Source organism: Astyanax mexicanus, chromosome 9, assembly GCF_023375975.1.
Source record: "Astyanax mexicanus isolate ESR-SI-001 chromosome 9, AstMex3_surface, whole genome shotgun sequence".
Lineage (NCBI taxonomy): Eukaryota > Metazoa > Chordata > Actinopteri > Characiformes > Acestrorhamphidae > Astyanax > Astyanax mexicanus.
In genome coordinates, this window is record NC_064416.1 from 26,621,205 (window position 1) to 26,639,769 (window position 18,565).

Consider the following 18,565-nt stretch of genomic DNA (forward strand, 5'->3'; position numbering starts at 1 on the left):
CAGAAGATTGTGGTGTTCTGTATTCAAGTTTCAAGAAATTGTGTTGGTCTATTTTTAAGTTCAGACAATTATGTTGTTCTCTAGTCAAGTTTAGACAATTGTGTTGGTCTGTAGGCAGGTTTGGACAATTGTGTTGGTCTGTAGTCAAGTTCAGACAATTGTGTTGATCTGTAGTCAGGTTTGGACAATTGTGTTGGTCTGTAGTCAAGTTCAGACAATTGTGTTGGTCTGTAATTATGGTCAGAAACGTGTTGGTCTGTAGTCAAGTTTCAACAAATTGTGTTGGTCTGTAGTCAAGTTCAGACAATTATGTTGTTCTCTAGTCAAGTTCAGACAATTGTGTTGGTCTGTAGTCAGGTTTAGACAATTGGGTTGTGTTGGTCTGTAGTCCAGTTCAGTTGTTGTGTTGGTCTGTTGTCAAGTTCAAACAGTTGCGTTGGTCTGTAGTCCAGTTCAATTGTGTTGTGTTGGTCTGTAGTCAAGTTCAGACAGTTGTGTTGTGTTGCTCTGTTGTCAAGTTCAAACAGTTGCGTTGGTCTGTAGTCAAGTTTAGACAACTTTGATTGTCTACAAACAGGATTTTTTTGGCAGAATTTAATCTTGTTCAGACAGACCTTTGATGGTCTACAGTTTGGTTCAAACAGTTTCTTTGCAATTTTCTTAAATTACACTTTGATTCATTATCACAATCAGCATTGTGTTTAGCTGCAGATTATTTCAGACAAAACTTTGTCAGGATATAGTTAAGGTTAGACAATGTGTTGGTCTGTAGTTAACCTCAGACAATTGTGTTGGTCTATACTCAAATGCAGACAGCTGTGTTGATCTACAGTCATGTTTAGACCATTTTGACTGTCGACAGTTTGAATGGTCTACAGACAGGATGTGAGTTATGTTCAGTTATGGCAGAATTTGGATAGTCTACAGTTTGGTTCAAACTGAATTTGTTGGCATTGTTTTTTTTTTATTATACAGGGACAAAACTTTGTCAGGATACAATCGGGTTCAGACATAGTATATACAATAGTGTTGGGTTCAGGCACAAATATATAGGCCTACAGTCAGGTTCAAATAATTTTGTTGTTTTACAGACTGTTTTAAATAATTTTGTTGTTTTACAGACTGTTTTAAATAATTTTGTTGGTCTACAGTTTAATTCAAATTTAAATTTGACAAGAGACAGTCAGAATAATAGGTATTATGTTCTCAAACATTCATTTGCATGTCATTCAACTGCCTATTATTTTCCCTTGGTAGAGAATCCCCTTGTGGAAGCTCTTTCTGTGTCTTTAAAATGAAATAAAACAAGTTGTCTTCATTATTCTTTTACCAGTGGCCATAATTGAGTTTCTCACACACACTATACTGTAGTTAATCTCAGAACTCTTTTACACCACTCAGTAAGGCATCCTTCTCTTCCCATCTGATCTGAGTGGAGAGGAAATTTGGAGTGTGCCGTGGAGTGTGCTGCGCTGTCGGATCAGTTTGTCATTGCCAAGGCTGTGTGCCTTTGCAGCGAGAGCAGGCGGGGAGAGAGCAAGACTAATGACAGTTGGGAGGGAGCAGGTCTCACTGGGTGTGGGGATAAAGAGGCAAACAGTGCAGGCTGCTGTCTCGCCATGCTCAGCTTACTGCTCTCCCAGGACCACTCAGGTACACAGCCCACCTCACCAGCGCACTCTACAATCCACTGCCTTAGCCAGAGCCAATGCCTCTATCCCTTCTCCTCTCCTGGGCTTAGAGGGAGAATAAATACACCTGTAATCATCCTGTTTGAGTGGAAGAGCTCTATCTGTTGAACATTGCAGTGTGCACCGTGTGGCTGTTGTATACCGTCAATTCATAAGTAATGAGACGGTGATCATTTTTATGGTTTTGGCTCTGTTGTTCAACTCACTGGATTTTAAGAAGCTAATCCCTTAAACTGAAGGCACATTATTCAGGTATTAAATGCTATTAAAGGACCCATGACATGAAATAGTGGATGCTTCTTGTTTTTATGTAGTTTGTATACATGTAAAAAGTTCCAAAGAGATCAGTTTATTACTATATTCAGTAGGGATGAACGTAATATTTGGCAACCAATCTTATTTGGGGATGAAAATGGCAAGCAGGCCAAAAAACGACAGGTTTAAGTGTTTAAATTTTTATTCTCCACACTCCCACAAAATAAAGCAACCAGCATCACTTTTACAATCCAGCTGTCTTTCTAGCAACTTCTTTACACACAGACTGTTCTCCAGCAGCTGAAAGTCACAACCTGTACATGGCTAGGAAGGTAATGCTAGCTGAGCTAACCTAGCCTTAGCATACGAATGTTAGTTTAACAAAAGGTTAAAAGTTGGCTGCCTTTTTCTGTGTAAATTTAATTTACATGTGAATTAACTAACAGTTATGATAAGCATAACTTCAGAAACATGCTCTACTGAAGTAAATTTGTGAGTAGAATAGCTCTAAGGTAAGTGTAATGTGCTATGCTGTTAGGACATGGAAAAAGTGGTGTTGTGCCAAGCCGTATGATTAGAGCCCGCTGAAGAACACTTAACTCATTGTCATGTTCATGAAACCAGTTTCATATGACTTTCGCTTTGTGACATGATGCATTATCATGCAGTAAGTTGCGGTTAGAAGATTAAGATTAAATTGTGGACATGAAGGGATGCACATGATCAACAGCAGTACTCAAATAGGCTGTGGCAATCAAGAGATTTTTGGTATTAATGTGCCCAAGAAGTGTGCCAAGAAAAATTCCCCAAAATATTAAACCACCACCTCCTCCAGTTGGTGCCAGATTTTGTCTCTAACATAAGTGTGTCTCAGCAGATATCATGATCCGTTAGACCAGGCTAAATTTTGAAGTCTACATCAAGTAAAATTTTGAGGCTGCAGCCTCAGCTTTCTGTTCTTGGCTGAGAGAAGTGCACACTGACATGGTTTTCTGCTGGTGTTTGCAGTCTGTCTGATTCTAGATTCAACGTGTTGCTTGTTCTGAGATGCTTTTTGCTCACTGCAGTTGTACACAGTGCTTATTTGAGCCTTTTTGTAGAGATTCTGGCAGCTCAAGCCAGTCTGTTGACCTCTCTCATTAGCAAGGCGTTTCCGTCTGCAGAGCTGCCGCTCACTGGTTGTGTTTTTTAATTGCACCATTCTGAGTAAACACTAGAGACTGAAAATGCTGAAAATCTCAAGAAATCAACGGTTACAGAAATACTCATCTTGCACCAATGCTCGTCTGGCACCAACAATCATACCACACTCAAAATGACTGAGTATGAGATATCCTGATTGTAACCATGAGCTGAAGCTGCTCCTCTATACCTGCAAGATTTTGTGCAATGCACGTTCTGCCTCATGATTGGCTATTTAGATATATGCCTTAGTATTTGCATTTGCAAGTATTTTTGGTGATCTAATCTTAAGTAGGGCACACATCTCTTTTGAATCAATTTTATAAACAACATTAACTAGCCAAAACTTTTAATTTGTTTTAAAAAATGAAATAATACTAATACTTCTACTAACAAAGCTATACCAAAATTTTAATATACCATAACATTTACCATAATTCTGCTAAATATTTAGTGCATGCATACAAACTACAACCAATTATACAAACCTTCCCATTAATGCTTCACAGTGAATAGCAAAACAAATATTAAATTGAATGCTTTAAAGATAAAATACAATGTTTATGATATTGTTGTGAACACAACAAATGTTATTATCACCCTCCATTAAAATGGGGAAGATTTAATTGGAAATTGATTGGAGCATAGCTCTTGTTCTGTTTCAAAGAAGCATTTTGATTTTCTAAAACCATTTTTAATTACCTTGATATTGTACCATGACAGAGTGCACAACCTAAGCTTTATATCACCTAAATATTTCTCATATTGTCTCTTGTTTTGGCAACTGTTATATTGACATGTTTAAATGGCTTTAGTATTTTTATGAAAATAACTAAATAAATAATTGAAAAAATGTAACATTTTTAGGAAACATTGTGCTATTTAACCACTAATACAAAATAATTATGTAGCTTAACCAGGAAGTACTGTGGACATGGCAAAAAACCTGGACACAAAAAACACATTATATTGATACTGGCCCTGACTCTAATGTTATAATATTTTATGTGATATCCAGTGTGCTTGAATCCAACAAAATCTGTCATGTTCCAATTACTGACACACTATCCAGAGGTCAGCTGTAATATCTGAAAAGTGTAGGACTTCAGTTGCTCCCTGGCTGCATTTGTGTACACTTTAGGTAATGAATCGCTTTAAATTCCCATAAATTGAATGAAGAGAAATGAGAGATGATTTGTGTTGTGTTGGAGGAAATAATTGGGCGCTGTAATCACCTGTAATGTGGAACATGTGACATTACTCCCACTCCACTGGCGCTGACCCAGGGGCTGTGCGCTTTCAGAGACACTGTATAGCTCATTGGATTATATTGCATTATACCATTCGAAATGAGGCTTGCCGCAAGCTGTGACCAATTAAAGTTGAACAAAGCCAGCTCATCTGCTCAGCTCTGCTTAGTAGGTCAGTGAAATTGGCGGAAGTGAACACACACACACACACACAGTTACACACATACACACACACACAGTCACACACATATACACATGTACACACACGTATACAACACCCTCCGACTCCTTTTAGCTCAAGGCATCGCTTTTCTGAGCTGCAGCATTGGCATCCTTGTACGTTTTTGCCATGTGCGGTGCCATCCTGCTCTGTGCGTGAGGACATTACCACGCTTCTACATGCTGTCATCCTGTCACGTCCAAATCACGTACACAAATCTTGCCTCTGCTTCGCTATACATTGCAGGCCAAACGTGTTAACCAGGGTCTAAGCTCTATTCCCTTAAGCATCCTTCTGTATAAGATAGAAGGGGTTTGCCAAGAAAATGTAGACTCAGTCTGGACTCAGTTTGGACTGTTGGTACAAAGCAGGTTGGGTCCTTGGAGTCAAGTTGTTGGTGCCAGAATCTGACCCTACCATCTGTGAGCCTCAGCAGAAATCCAGATCCATCCGAACAGGCTCTGTCTGTCAGGCTTTAGCTATCTAGTGTTGGTGGACCTGCACTTACTGCAGCCTCAGCTTTCTGTTCTTGGCTGAAAGAAGTGGATCCTGGCATGGTCATCAGAGGTTGTAACGCATCCACCTGATTTCTGGTTCATGGCCATGCCCACCATGGCTTGGGACCACCCACAGGCAGAGCTGAAGCCAGTCTGCGGCAGAGCCGACACTATCTTGTCAGCTAAAGAGCTTACAGCTCTGTTTAAACCAGCTAGTTAGCATTAGCTATCTTGTGTATCTTGTGGTAAAATTGACCAAGGTGCGAAGGCAGGTAGCGTGCTGTTAGCCAATCAGAGGCGATATATATGCATGTATGAATATTCATGAGCAAGAGCCGAAATCCTCTCCTTCTTCAGAGACCACTAATCCAGTGAATTAAAGCAGGGTTCTACAAAAACACCGTAACAAAAAACAAAACAAAACAAAACATGCCATTCATTTATCCTAGAGACCACAACTAGACATTTTAAATTGAATGAAAAAACGATGGAATGAGACCTTTAAATTTTCCTATATAAAAATGGTCAGACATCTGCCTGCCTTGTGATTCTTTCTATGTACTGACATGCCAAATACTGCAGCCATGGTAACAGGCAAGCTGGCTATTTTTCTGCTGAACAGGTAAACACTAAGCTTCAGTAAGGTTGCTAACCATGGCTAGGCATTTTACCATCACCACTAGCTCTAGCTTAGAGGTTGGCATTTTGGACATATATTAGTGAATAATTTCAGCTGGGCAGCACTATTGCCTTGTTGTGCTGTAAGTGCCGCAGGTATAAGCAGGTAAAATGGCCCAGCCCAGCGGAGCCTGAAGCATGACGATAGGTCATCTCTGTATGGCTCGGGTTACTACAAGAGTGATGCACAAGTTGCTGTTGTGCACCAGAAGGCTCGTGTTACAGTAGCAGCAGTTACGGGCGGGAGAGCGATGAGGGAGAGCAGGGCAGGAGCAGTGGAGCCGCTGTTTCACTAATGACACTGATTGCGCAGGGCGAGCAGTCACTGCTGCGTTCCAGAGAACTGACCTGTCTGATCTGAGTGTGGCTGCTGCTTATCTACAGAGTGAGGCTGGATTAGACAGAGGACAGCAAAACGTTCCATACCTTCCCTATTTTGAATATATGTCTATTAGGGGTGGGCAATATTATATCGTATACAGTATATTGTGACACAGAAATATCATGATATTAAAAATCCATATTGTGATAATAGAGATTAAAAGTATTAAAAGTAGTCTATTATTTACTGTGAAGCTTTAGGTGTATTTATTGTATAATTGTTTTAGTTTGCAGTTTATATGCATGCACTAAATATTCTGCAATATTTTTTTGCTGCATTATATTATTTTATGCTATATTATTTATTTTGCCACATTATGATTATACTGTTGTCCTATTATACTATATTCCTGAAATTAATTAATTATTTTTCTGTTTTCCTATATCGCCAAGTATATCGTTATCGCAAAAATACCCTGAAATATCGTGATATTATTTTAGAGCCGTATCGCCCACCCCTAATGTCTATGTGTGTGTATATATATATATATATATATATAAAACATGTGGAGTTATGTACTTAACAAAAAAAAGGTGAAATAACCAAACACTCTTGGCATCATTCTCTCGATTAGCTTCAAGAGGTGGTCACCTGAAATAGTTTTACAACAGTCTTGAATGAGTTCCCAGAGGTGTTTAGCACTTGTTGGCCTCTTTGCCTTCACTCTGTGCTCCAGCTCACCACAAACCATCTGGATTGGGTCCAGGTCCGGTGACTGTGGAGGCCAGGCCATTTTTTGTTAAGTACATAAAACTCCACGTGTGTTCATTCATAGTTTTGATGCCAACAGTGAGAATCTACAATGTGTGTATATATATATATATATATATATATATATATATATATATATATATATATATATATATATATATATATATATATATATATATACATATATATATTCTTTTTATTTTTATGATTATTATTATTTTTTTTTTTGTTCTAGGACACCTTTAGTTGCTTGTTTGTACTCTATCGCAATTCTGTTACCAATCCTGTTATAGTTCTGTTACCGATACTGTTACAGTTCAGATATTGAATCTGTTACCGAATCTTTTACAGTTCTGTTAAGGATTCTGTTACCAACATATTGTTGTCACTTATTTTATTATCATGATTTAGTATTTTTGCCTTAAAATAGCTGCTTCAAAATAATTTTCCAGGCTGGACATTATTAACAAGTGATATTTGAAATATTGTAAAATACTGTAAAATCTGTCCACATGTGCCTATAACTCTTGGCTCAAAATGCTTGTGTGAAAATTGTGTCTTTTGCATCATGGAGACTCAAAGCAAGAATTCCAGTTTGTGACTGTTATTGTGTAAGTTTTAGAGCAAGACATACCAGTACTCACATCATGCTGCTTTAATACATCTGTGGCAGTGAACACCCACACACAAACACACTCCCTTACACTAGTGAATAGGGGCAGTGAGCACTCTTTCAGAGTGGAGGGCAGCCACCTCAGTGCCTAGGGAGTAGTTAGGGGTTAGGTGCCTTGCTCAAGGGCATCTCAGTCATAAATGTTAAAGCAGGAGAAAGTGCTGTTCCTTCATCCCCCTCTTTGCCCTCATTCTTACTTGCAACCTTTCGGATTCAAGCTTGCTTCTTCAAATTTCTGACCATGGCTGACCTAAATAAATATAGTTTAATTGTAAGACTTATTATTTTAGTAAAAATTGCTAAAACTGTCTTTTCCGTTATCGTTTTCACCAAACATGGTGGCTTCTTCTCCCTTCTTGTCTTCCAGGTCACCTTTACAAAGAGGAAGTTCGGCTTGATGAAAAAGGCCTATGAGCTGAGCGTCCTGTGCGACTGCGAGATCGCTCTGATCATATTCAACAGCTCCAACAAGCTCTTTCAGTATGCCAGCACCGACATGGACAAAGTCCTGCTCAAATACACAGAGTACAACGAGCCGCACGAGAGCAGGACCAACTCCGACATCGTGGAGGTGAGTGGGTTTTCATCCGCCGCTTTTAGTGTGATTAATAGCGTCTACAGAAAGGGCTGAATGGAAACATGTGCGAGGATGTGGTTCATCTGCTGTTCTCAGGTTGACTTAATATTTGATTCCCTGCTCAGATACACATACAGTACAAAACATTGCCAAAAAAGTATGTATTTTAGGGCTAAGCTGCAGCACTCATGCCAGCTATTACTTCACATAGAGAGCTGATTACGTGAAAATAAGATCAGAAATAACTTTATTATTTTGAGGTGAAATGAGTTCAGATGAGTTTAATGATCATCTTAATTTACTGATGAAACTATGGCTGCGTCCCAATTGCGCACTACTCCAGAACACTATAAGGTCCGTATTATATATAATTATATGATTTTAACAGTACAGGTTTGGCAGGTTAGTACAGAAAACATTAATGTGTTATTATTATTAATTTATGTAACAATTGTAATCATTTTAAAACTTTATCATTACAGACACACAAAATAATGTAATCCTAGCTTTCCTTAGTGTTTTTTTTATGCATTTTGTATGAATAAAGTTAAGAAGTATTGTATGCCAACATACAATACATCAATGCAAGTTTTTCTGCCACCATTGCAGCTTTACTTGCACTATTATCCGGCCTATTTTTGGTTCCGTACATGATGATTTGGTATTTTGTATTCCGACACAGCGACCAGTTATGAACATGCATTATGAATATATCATGAATATCCTCAATTTTAATACTTTTATCTATACTAAATAGTACATACTCAAAAACTAGTTAGCCTTAGAAGTAGGTACGCAATTGGGACCCTATGATATCCCTATGACAACATTTAGATAATTTGTCAAATATTTCAGTAAAAAAGAAATGAAATAAGAGATTACATTCTTTAGATTAAACGTATTTGTTAAATGACAGCCACTATTACATAATTGCAATGAATTATGAGCAGAAGCAGAACTCTGTATGACTTGAAATTCAATGATTTTTAAATTCCTAAAGGTTTTTTTAAACTGGTCAAAAGTGAATGGTGACTGAATGTGAGACTCATAAATGTGATTTCCGAAAGTTTTTTTTTGGTTTATGAATATTTGGGTGCTCATCAGCTTAATGAATAACGCAAAAATATCTACCATTATTAAGCACTTACAGTAATTAGTGAGCTAAACATTATAGGTTATCTCTTTTTTTGTAAAGAAGCCATACAGTCACATCTGGCATGAGACACAAAGTTTGCAGAGCAGTCTATGTGCAGACATGATGAACCCACACGGCATCTGGCCAGCGGGTAACCGTTTTGGTCTCCTCTTCGCTCTGATAGGGCCTCAGGACATCTGCAGGGTCTGATAAAGTTGAGCCCATCTTTAGTCTGGCAACTGACAAAGAGCACGGGTCACGAAGCAGCTCAACTGTTGCCAGACACGCAGCACATACAGCATATACAGCATATAGACTTTCCTAAGTTTATTTCCTTCTTCATTTATCTATCTCCTAATTTGCACAGTGTAGGTGTGTTTACTCACGACAAGCGGACCCAGCTGGTCCTCAGAATGCAGAATGCAAAACATAAGCATTCTACAGTAGTGCTTATTACACAGGGCTAGATTTGCCAAGCGTGCACTGTCCTCATTTGTCAAAGCAGCATTCCAGTTTTGTAGGCCAAGACTATCGGCGAGAGGAGAACAGGGCTGGCTGCGGCTTCCAAAATTTCCCTCTGACGCAGTTGAGGTTTCTCGCTTCGTCCAAGACACCCTCCACTGTAGCTAGCGTCCGCACCTTTGGTCTAAATGGAAAGCAAACACTTCATAGGCTGTTACGATGATAACACTACAAAGGGGCTTATTTGTTTTGAAAACCAATCTTTACCTGAGGTGATTTTTTTTTTTTTAAGACTTCAAACACTTTAAACACTTTAAAAACTTCAGCCTCAGCCCAGACGCTACATATCCCTGATTCTGCTTGCTTGCGATGTCTCATTCATGCAGTTTTTCAGCCTCTGTTTGACAACAACAATTTAATAGCCCAATAGCCTGGCATAGGAAAGTCTGTGATCCTAACTAAAAGAGTTTCACTTAAAGAGAAAAGAGGCTAAAACGGCATAAAAGGCATCAGCTGTGGTGCTGTTATTTTTTATTCATGCTGATGCTGCTGCTAGTGAATTACCTGCTCGGCAGAGCTGCAGAAGACGCAAGATGTCTGGGAGGCCTTGGCTTTCCATCAGGGGCCTTCTGCTTGCCCAGCTCTCCCCAGCACAGTGCAGCCCCTCACCTGCATTAAATATGAATAGGCACACTCTACTTCTCTTATGTAACCAACAGCCGACCCATCATTGCTTTGCCTTTTCTGCTACTTTCTTTTTCTTGCCTCCTTTTTGAAGAGGATGGTGTTAAGCCATGCTGAAGGCACTCCTTTATGGTTTAAGCTTTTTCCTTGAAGAAGCCCCTTTCTTTTTCTTTTTTTTTCCTTTTTGACGTAGCCCCACCTCTTCGTTTGTGCTTTCACACCTAGCCGTATGGTGTCCTGATTCTTGTTGGGATAGATGGTGGTGGCACAGAGGTGCCATTTATTTATTTTTTTATATTATGACGTTTCAGGTTCTTAAAGGGTATATGTGTGTTTCGGGGGATGATTTAGGCCACTACCCCTTGTAATTGGTTCTGAGGGGAAGGGCAACACTCTAAAACAAGAAGATAGGGCTAAATTTGCATATTACCAAACCATATTACCAAAATATGGTTGTTCTGCCATGGGATTGTGTGTCTAAAAGTGTGTAGACACCTGCATCTCTAAAGCTTTTTTTCAGGTGAAGGGTATTAACAAATAGGAGCTGGTTATTATTAATAGCTTATTAATAGACATTTCAATGCTTTCTAGACCATTTCTGGTTGTTTTAAATCCCTTTAGCCCATGTTTTCCATGGGGCATGGTGATCCAAGGCTCCATAGAGTCCTAATGAATGCCTGTGCCAACATTGGGTACATCTTGAAGTATCCACTTCAAGAAGAGCCCACTAAATACTAGCCATTCAAGCCAAAAGCATTTTCTTTAACCCAAAAGGGTAAAGTCTCACTCTTTAGGCACATAGATGTTCCAAGTTGATGTCCTTTATGACTGATTTTGTGACTGCTTTGTCCTGAAAATCGCATCTTAGACACCCAAACAGCAGAGCACCGTCAACCAGCAGGCCCAAGCACACAAGCCGGTGGCGTGGCGCTGTTCTTTCCCACGTCAGCCCTGTGGCCGCTCTAGGGGAGCCTGGCCCAGCACACGAAAGCATCCAACAAAGCGGCCCTTGTCCCTGCTCAGCAGGCCTGCATCTGCGCATGGCCGTCCAGATCCCCCTTCAGCCCCACTGCCTCTGTGGCCAGGTTTCAGAAGTGAAGAAGCAGAGCAGAAGTAAGCCACCCAAAGCCAGAACTCTCTTTTCCCAGCCCAGGGCACACGCATCACCAAGCTCTGCTCTGCTCTGCTCTGCCAGGGAACGGGTTGATAAAGTAATCCAGGATTGCCGTCAGCAGGAATGATGCCTCAGATTCTGGCTGTGAAATCTGTACTGCTGCTCCCTAAAACTCTATTAAGAAATGATATCCAAAGCCACGTAAGAGTATCTTTGTGCAGTCATGAATTGCCTGTCCCAAAGTTTACACCTCTGTTTTTTGGGTTTAAAAGCTTTTTAAGTTACAATTATCTGGTTAGACCACACTATAGACTGAACACTAAACACTCTTGTATGAAGACAGCATTGAAATGGTATTAAGTTAAGCATATGTCCCACATTTTGACATGTTGGTGATGTTCTAGCACCAAGGTGTTGAAGAATGTTGACATCACAAGAATGCTATCACTGGTCCGCCCCAGGAAAATACAGCACATTCTAGGTCTGTATACCTGCAGCCACTAAAAACGTAAATCTTAAAACATCTTAAAAATATTAAAAATACTTAAATTGACTCCTTTTATTACTAAAAGATACAGCATAAATGAAGCCTGTAGGCTTGGCTTGGGGTCACCCACATCTGTAAAGGTTGTGAGGTATTATCTTGTGATTGAGGTTAAACATTGGCCAACATGCTCATGGCAAGGATTTATGTAGAATTCAAGTAAATTTAAGCCAGTTTAAGCGAAGCCTGATATGATACCTTTTATGCATGTCTCCACAGAGATGGAGTTCTAAATGAGAAGGCTGGGCACTTGTTGAAATATGACTAGGATGCCTTTATGCATTATTGACTCAAGCACTACACACTTTTTGTAAATGTTTTGCTAGATATTATTAGTGACTTAAAATGATTTGAAAACATTAATTTCATCTTTAGCTTTGATTATAGTATTTTGATCTCTCAAAATTCATAGGGGTCAGAGCCTGGTCATGTGTGGCTTGTGTCACCAACAGCACTAAATACATGAATACAGAAAAAAAAAACACAAAATGAAATCTGAGTTCATCTGACCTGACCATTAATGCATGCCATCAGATAGGACATATATGATTTGGGGCCACACATGAAAGTGACTAAAATTTGATTTAAATTGATCAGATTGGACAGCCCTAAAAAAAAAATAGATCTTTGTCACATTAAGGCAAAAAATCTGATTTGAGCCTGACAATGTGAACGTAGCCAAATATCCTTAACTGGTGTTAGAATGATGTAAAGTTATCAATGTTTACTGTATGGTTAAAACCTTAAAACATTGATCACAGCACACTAATTTTGGAATTTTGTAGGGCTTTGAAACAAGTCTGAAATGCAATTTACAGTATACACCACACATGATGCTTACAAAAAATCTTAAACAAAAAACACTTCCCCTATCTGGCTGGCTGTGGAAAAACTAGAGGCTTGTTTCTCTTCTGAGCGTCACAGCATTGCAGCCGCCGCAGCCACGCTATCCGATTTGGCTATGCACACGGCTCATCCTAATGGACGTGAAAGGCTCTGAATGAGTATTTAATGGATGAATTCTCTCCACTCCTCCTTTCCTCCCTCCCTCATCCACTCCCTCCCTCACCAACTCCCTCCCTCTCTCCATCTCTCTTTCTCTCTCCTGGTGAAATGTGCTTCACATGAAGGCACTTATACTTACACTTATCTAAATTAAACAATTGCATTAAACTCCTAAACGCCACCCAAAACAGTTTGTGCTCTCATTTGCTCGTTTTTTTCCCCCCAACGCCGAAAACGTTTTTTCATTGGACGGCGCAGGCTTCCCATTGCACATGAGACACAGAATCAAAGGTCACATTTCTCCTCGCCGCCACCATCTGTAGATAAAAACTCGGCCTTGTAGTGGGGCAGAACAGATGCCGCACTTTCCACAGATGGATGTGTGCCTGGGGCACAGTTTGATAACCGAGTGGCGGGCCTGTGGACTGTGGACATCTCAAGCCGGGCTTCTCGCAGTTACCACCAGAGCCCGACACTCAGATTGCCGGGCAGGGGAGGGGTGGAGAAAGTCCACGTCAAAGTGCACGAGTCTTTTAGAATGTGTGTGTGTGTGGCCGGCACACGGCGGTTCAACTTCAATAACACTCCAGGCGACAGGTGAAGCGTTGCGTGAAATCTCCCTTTGTGGATCCTGTCCTCTTCTCCGTCTGATTAAAAGTGGCCGCTATCCCATCTGCGTCTCCCTTTTCAAAGCCTCCTGGTCTGAAGCGAGCCCTTTTATTTACTGAATAGCAGCGCGGGGTTGATGGAGCGTTTCCTCCGAGGTTACAGCTCCCATTCAAGCGAGCTCACGGGGGTCTTTAAGGACCACCGGTGTTCTGCTATATCAGGTCTCCGCCAGCACAGTCTGTCCTTGCCTTCACCTTCCACGCTGGCCACGGAACGTAAGCCCATGAAAGTGGGCTTAAAAAAAAAAAAAAAGAAAAAAAAAAGAGGACCGGGATGGATGTTTGCTCAGAAACCGCTTTTTAATAACACACCTCCGCAGAAGTTCCTTTATACAGACTTTGGAAATGGCCAGACCACTGGAAGAAACACGAGACATGGACAGATGATATTAGCCTGTGGTGAAACTTCTTCGTCTTTCATAGACAAAACATTGAACATACAACACAAAACCCCCAGTGAGCAACGAAAGCAAAGAAAAACTCCCTCAGAGCTGGAGGAGGAAAAAACCTTGAGAGGAACCAAGGCTCACATGTACCATGTACTATTACATTTGCTATCACATGTACTATCACATGTTCTATTAATGTTAATATATAAGGGGGGACCCATCCTCTTCTGGTCAAAGAACATGACAAGTAACGATTGTACATTAAAATGTCATCATATATTCATTTCATTCATTTGGGTCTTATTCGAATTCTTTCATTGTAAAGCTGTGTATTTGTTGATACAATACACACCATGATACACAGGATCAAAATATTGCTGTATATTGCAATAAATTACAATTCTCTAAGGAAAGGATATATTGCAGTAGTTTAAATAACATTTGTGAAATTTGTGGAAAAAGTGTGATCTAATGGCAGAGCAGAACACTGTTGGGTTTAACATCTAACAGTTGGGGTTTAAACACAAGACTAAAAGACTGTCATCAGTCTTTACATGTTAAAAAAATCATTAAAATATTATTTTTTTTTAATCGATACAGTATTTCAAAACTAAAAATTATGATACTTCAGTATATTAATATTTTCTCAAACCCATAACAGATTCTCATGTTTACTAAGGCAATGATGTTGTACGAGGAATTGTACAGTTTACTGTAGTCACAGCAGTAGCAGTTGAATTTAGCAGAATAGCAGGAATTAGACAGGAATTTACATGATATAATGATTTACCATCAGTACCAGGCTCGAAAGGAAATGCGCGGAAACGCAAGTGAACGTAGGCTGATAAGCGGCACAGTGCAGAACCATAGATTGGTGTTTGCGGTCTCCCTGCTCTGTAGAAAGACCCCCATAGTTCCTGTTCCTCTTCCTGTGCGTTTCAAATTCAATTTTATTTGTGCTGCAAATGAAAAAGCTGCTGCAGGTAATTAAAATAATTCAATGATCCTTACTCTTCTTCCTCTCCGACTGGAGGTAATGAAATCTTGGCCGAGTCGCTCTAGGAGCTCACTCTCTTATTCCAAACACAGGCCCACAGTGTGCGGAGGATTCCTTGAAATCAGATATCAACTTCACAGCAGATATGTGGCGTCTGCTCATCCCCTAAAAACCCCCTCGCTCCCCCACCCCCCACCGATTGTTTCTCTGTGACGCTCCCCACGGCGTTACAGTGAGTGCCATGCTGGTAGAAATTCATTCCCATTATCCAAATGATCATGCTTTGAGCAGATTAGTAGCCTAAGCTACGCAGTGGAGATTCCAGTGGATGTTTGGATAACGGTTCAGTTGCCTCCTGCTTCTGTACTGCTTCTGCAAGTGCTTGTGTCGATTGGATTTGAATGAATGATTAAGTTGCAGAAGTTGCAAAACCGAGTTGGCATGTGGGCTCATCTGATGCACACTGACATTTCACATCACTCCAATGAATATTTAGATACTTAGATAGTGTCTTTTAGCCTACCGAGTCCGTATAGTAAAGTCTTGCTTCATTAAATTTGGATGAATGACTGATTTTCGAACGCGGGTCCTGTAAGTCGCGAAAGACGGAGCTGGCAGGCGTGCTCACGTGACGCAAGTTGACATTTAGGATCGCTTCGGCTGCTGCTCCGAGCCTTCTGTCGATTAGAATAGTAAACAAATCAGAGGCAAATGTGCCGTCTGCTTTTCGGAGGTCATGCACGGCCGGCATTGTAACATGTGGTTTTGAGAAACAAATGTTTTATTTCCTTTGCTGAGCAAATATTCAAAGGCGGAGCTGTGTATGGAGCCTGTGTAGTTTGTAGACTTTAAAAAGAGTTGGCATTGTAACTGAGCTTCACTCACAGAGTTAGAGAGAATGAATATGAGGTAATGAAACGCATCCCTAGCATTCCTTCTGATACATTTCTTCTAGACATTAAAAAGAAAACGGCTGGCCGTCCCTTAAGGACGTTCTTTTGAGCACGTCCGATGGAAAAAAAAATTTAAATGAGCACGATATGTAAATCTTGACCATTTCAAAATGCCAGCATTGCCTTTCTCTTCCCTTCCATGAGATTCCAGTTTTGTTCCACGTGAATCGCACCATTGTCTTTCCACAAAGCACGAGACCGGAAAAAAAGGTCCCTCAGTCCCTTCGCTCCGGAGTCTGAAGCTGAACATTTGAGCTGGCGTACAGGGCTTTCCAAACAGCAGCAGCGCTGCTGAATTTGCCATAGCATACATATTCATTATATAGCCCATAAAAGCCCTGGTGATAATGAGCCGGGTTGGTGGCTGAGGCTGTGAACGCAGGATAGTGAAAAACGAGTTGTTGGAGGGAAGGAGGAAGGAAGTGGGCCAGAGTTTGTGTGTGTCTGGGGTGGGGAGATATTTGTGATAAGGGACTCAACTCCATCACTCTTGTCTTGAGTGTAGGCGAGGGTGTGGGTAGGGGGTGTAGCTGATGTCATGCAGCCATTGGGATTTTTTTTTCTTCTTGAGTTGACCACTGCATGAGAGGGCTCTGACATTCTTTCTTTCTCGTTACTGCAGAAATACCGCAAGACTTAGGTCACTCCAGATAGCTCTTGGTCTGAGAGAGGTGCCAGTGTGAATTTTGCCCCTGACATTTCACAGAAGGGGCCCTACAATACTTGTCATTGTTTATCATTACAGTGATGGGAAGGCACCTAATGTGGCCATCTAAAGCCAGAGACACTGAGCTTTTCAAAACGATATGAATATAAATTATAATTTATCATCGGCATTGTCACACAAAACTAAATCCAAAATGTTCTTGACTTTTTAATAGAAGAATTGTTGTTGGGATATCATCTTGAAGTATTTAACCAACTTTAAGAAGAGCTGGCAGGTTCATATTATGCCAAGTCTAAATACAGCTTTTCTCAGACATCCTTTAAACCATTTTTTCAAGATTTGAATATCATAAATTGTTTTATAGAAGCTGAACAGAGCTGAAATCTTTACTGACGTGGAACTGAGCAGGCTGTAAAAATGATTTTGGACAGGACGAAAAATAAAACCAGAAAATAATATTTATGTAAGCCACTTCTCTATTCTATTGGAAATGTTAAAAAAAAAAAAAAAAACGTTCATATACCATACACACGGCAGCCTTTTCTGCACATCTCTGTATGTCTATCTCTCTTTCTAAGAGCTGAAAAGTGGCAGCATTCCAACTACTCCTCCGTGCCTGTACTGTTGTCTGATGTAAGTAATGTTTGAGAGAATCAGTCACATGACGCTATTTATATATACATGACATGTTCTCCCTCGTGTGTAGGTTGAGTGTAGGTACAATCGGGTTATTGGCCAGACGTTTGTATGTTAGAACATATAAAGCCAATTAAATATGGGTCGTGAACAGTAACGTGTTCAGGCATGCAGTCAGTGCAGTATTTAATTTTTTTTTTACGCAGATTTTACACAGTTTTATTTAGCTATATAACACAACTACATTTACTTTACTGTTGAGCAAGGTAGATTACCTTTTATTTATGCTGAAGTTTATGCTCTTCTCTGTTTATTTCTCTCTCTCTCTCTCTCTCTCTCTCTCTCCCTCTATATATATATATATATATATATATATATATATATATATATATATATATATATATATATATATGTTTCTCTCTTTCGTGTTTATAATTTTTTTTATCAGTTGGCACCACTAATTAAAAAATATTTTTATACAACACTAACAAGGGTTCCACTATCAAAAATTGATCATTTATTACCTTGTATATAATGTGCATAGCTAGCTAACATTGGTGGAGCTGTCTGTGATGTGGGAGGATGAATGAGATAAAAGGAGAAAATGAGGGTTTAATGATTGATTGATCAAACATCTAACATTCTATTATACATTATTAATTAATAATCGTTTCTTGTCAGAAGAAGGCAAGGTGTTCCCAAACCTTTGACGGGCAGTTTGTGTTTGGAGAGAGAGAAACAGAATTGTTTGTGCTGTCAATCACATGTGGGCACAGTGATTAAGACCCCCACTCCGTCTTAATGAATGCAAATTGGCACATCTGCTTCTGTGAGCTAGCTGGCCAGACTGTTCAATTAGCGTGATTGATCAATTATCCTCCTCCTGGTGACGGGGAGAGCAGAGAGGAGAGAGGAGGAAGGGAAGAGAAGAGGAAAAGCGGCTGCGTGCTAAGAAGGAAAAGGGCCAAGAAGGTCTTAAGTCCATTAAAGTACGGTTTTGAAATGTCATTTTGCTAAATTGTGGATGATTTAATCACTTAAGGCCTTCGCGAAAGAAGCAGCCTTCAAATTCTCTTTGACAGGATATCAAGGTGCCATTCATATCCTGGCAGGAAATGCAAGGGAAGTCCCATGCATGATTACATTTAATCCGAGGGTGTGATATTTCTTTAACGGAAAGCTTGTGCGCAGTGCT

General features: G+C 40.0%; 1 protein-coding gene across 8 annotated transcripts in view; it reads left to right on the top strand.

Moving 5' to 3' along the window:
- mef2aa (myocyte enhancer factor 2aa) overlaps positions 1–18,565 on the top strand; it is a 163,190-nt gene that overhangs the window by 69,201 nt on the left and 75,424 nt on the right. For all 8 annotated transcript variants that reach the window (XM_049483663.1, XM_049483668.1, XM_049483665.1 and 5 more), the window contains one exon: positions 7,907–8,110. In XM_049483663.1, the coding sequence (XP_049339620.1) occupies positions 7,907–8,110 (204 nt within the window). The remainder of the gene's footprint in view (positions 1–7,906; positions 8,111–18,565) is intronic.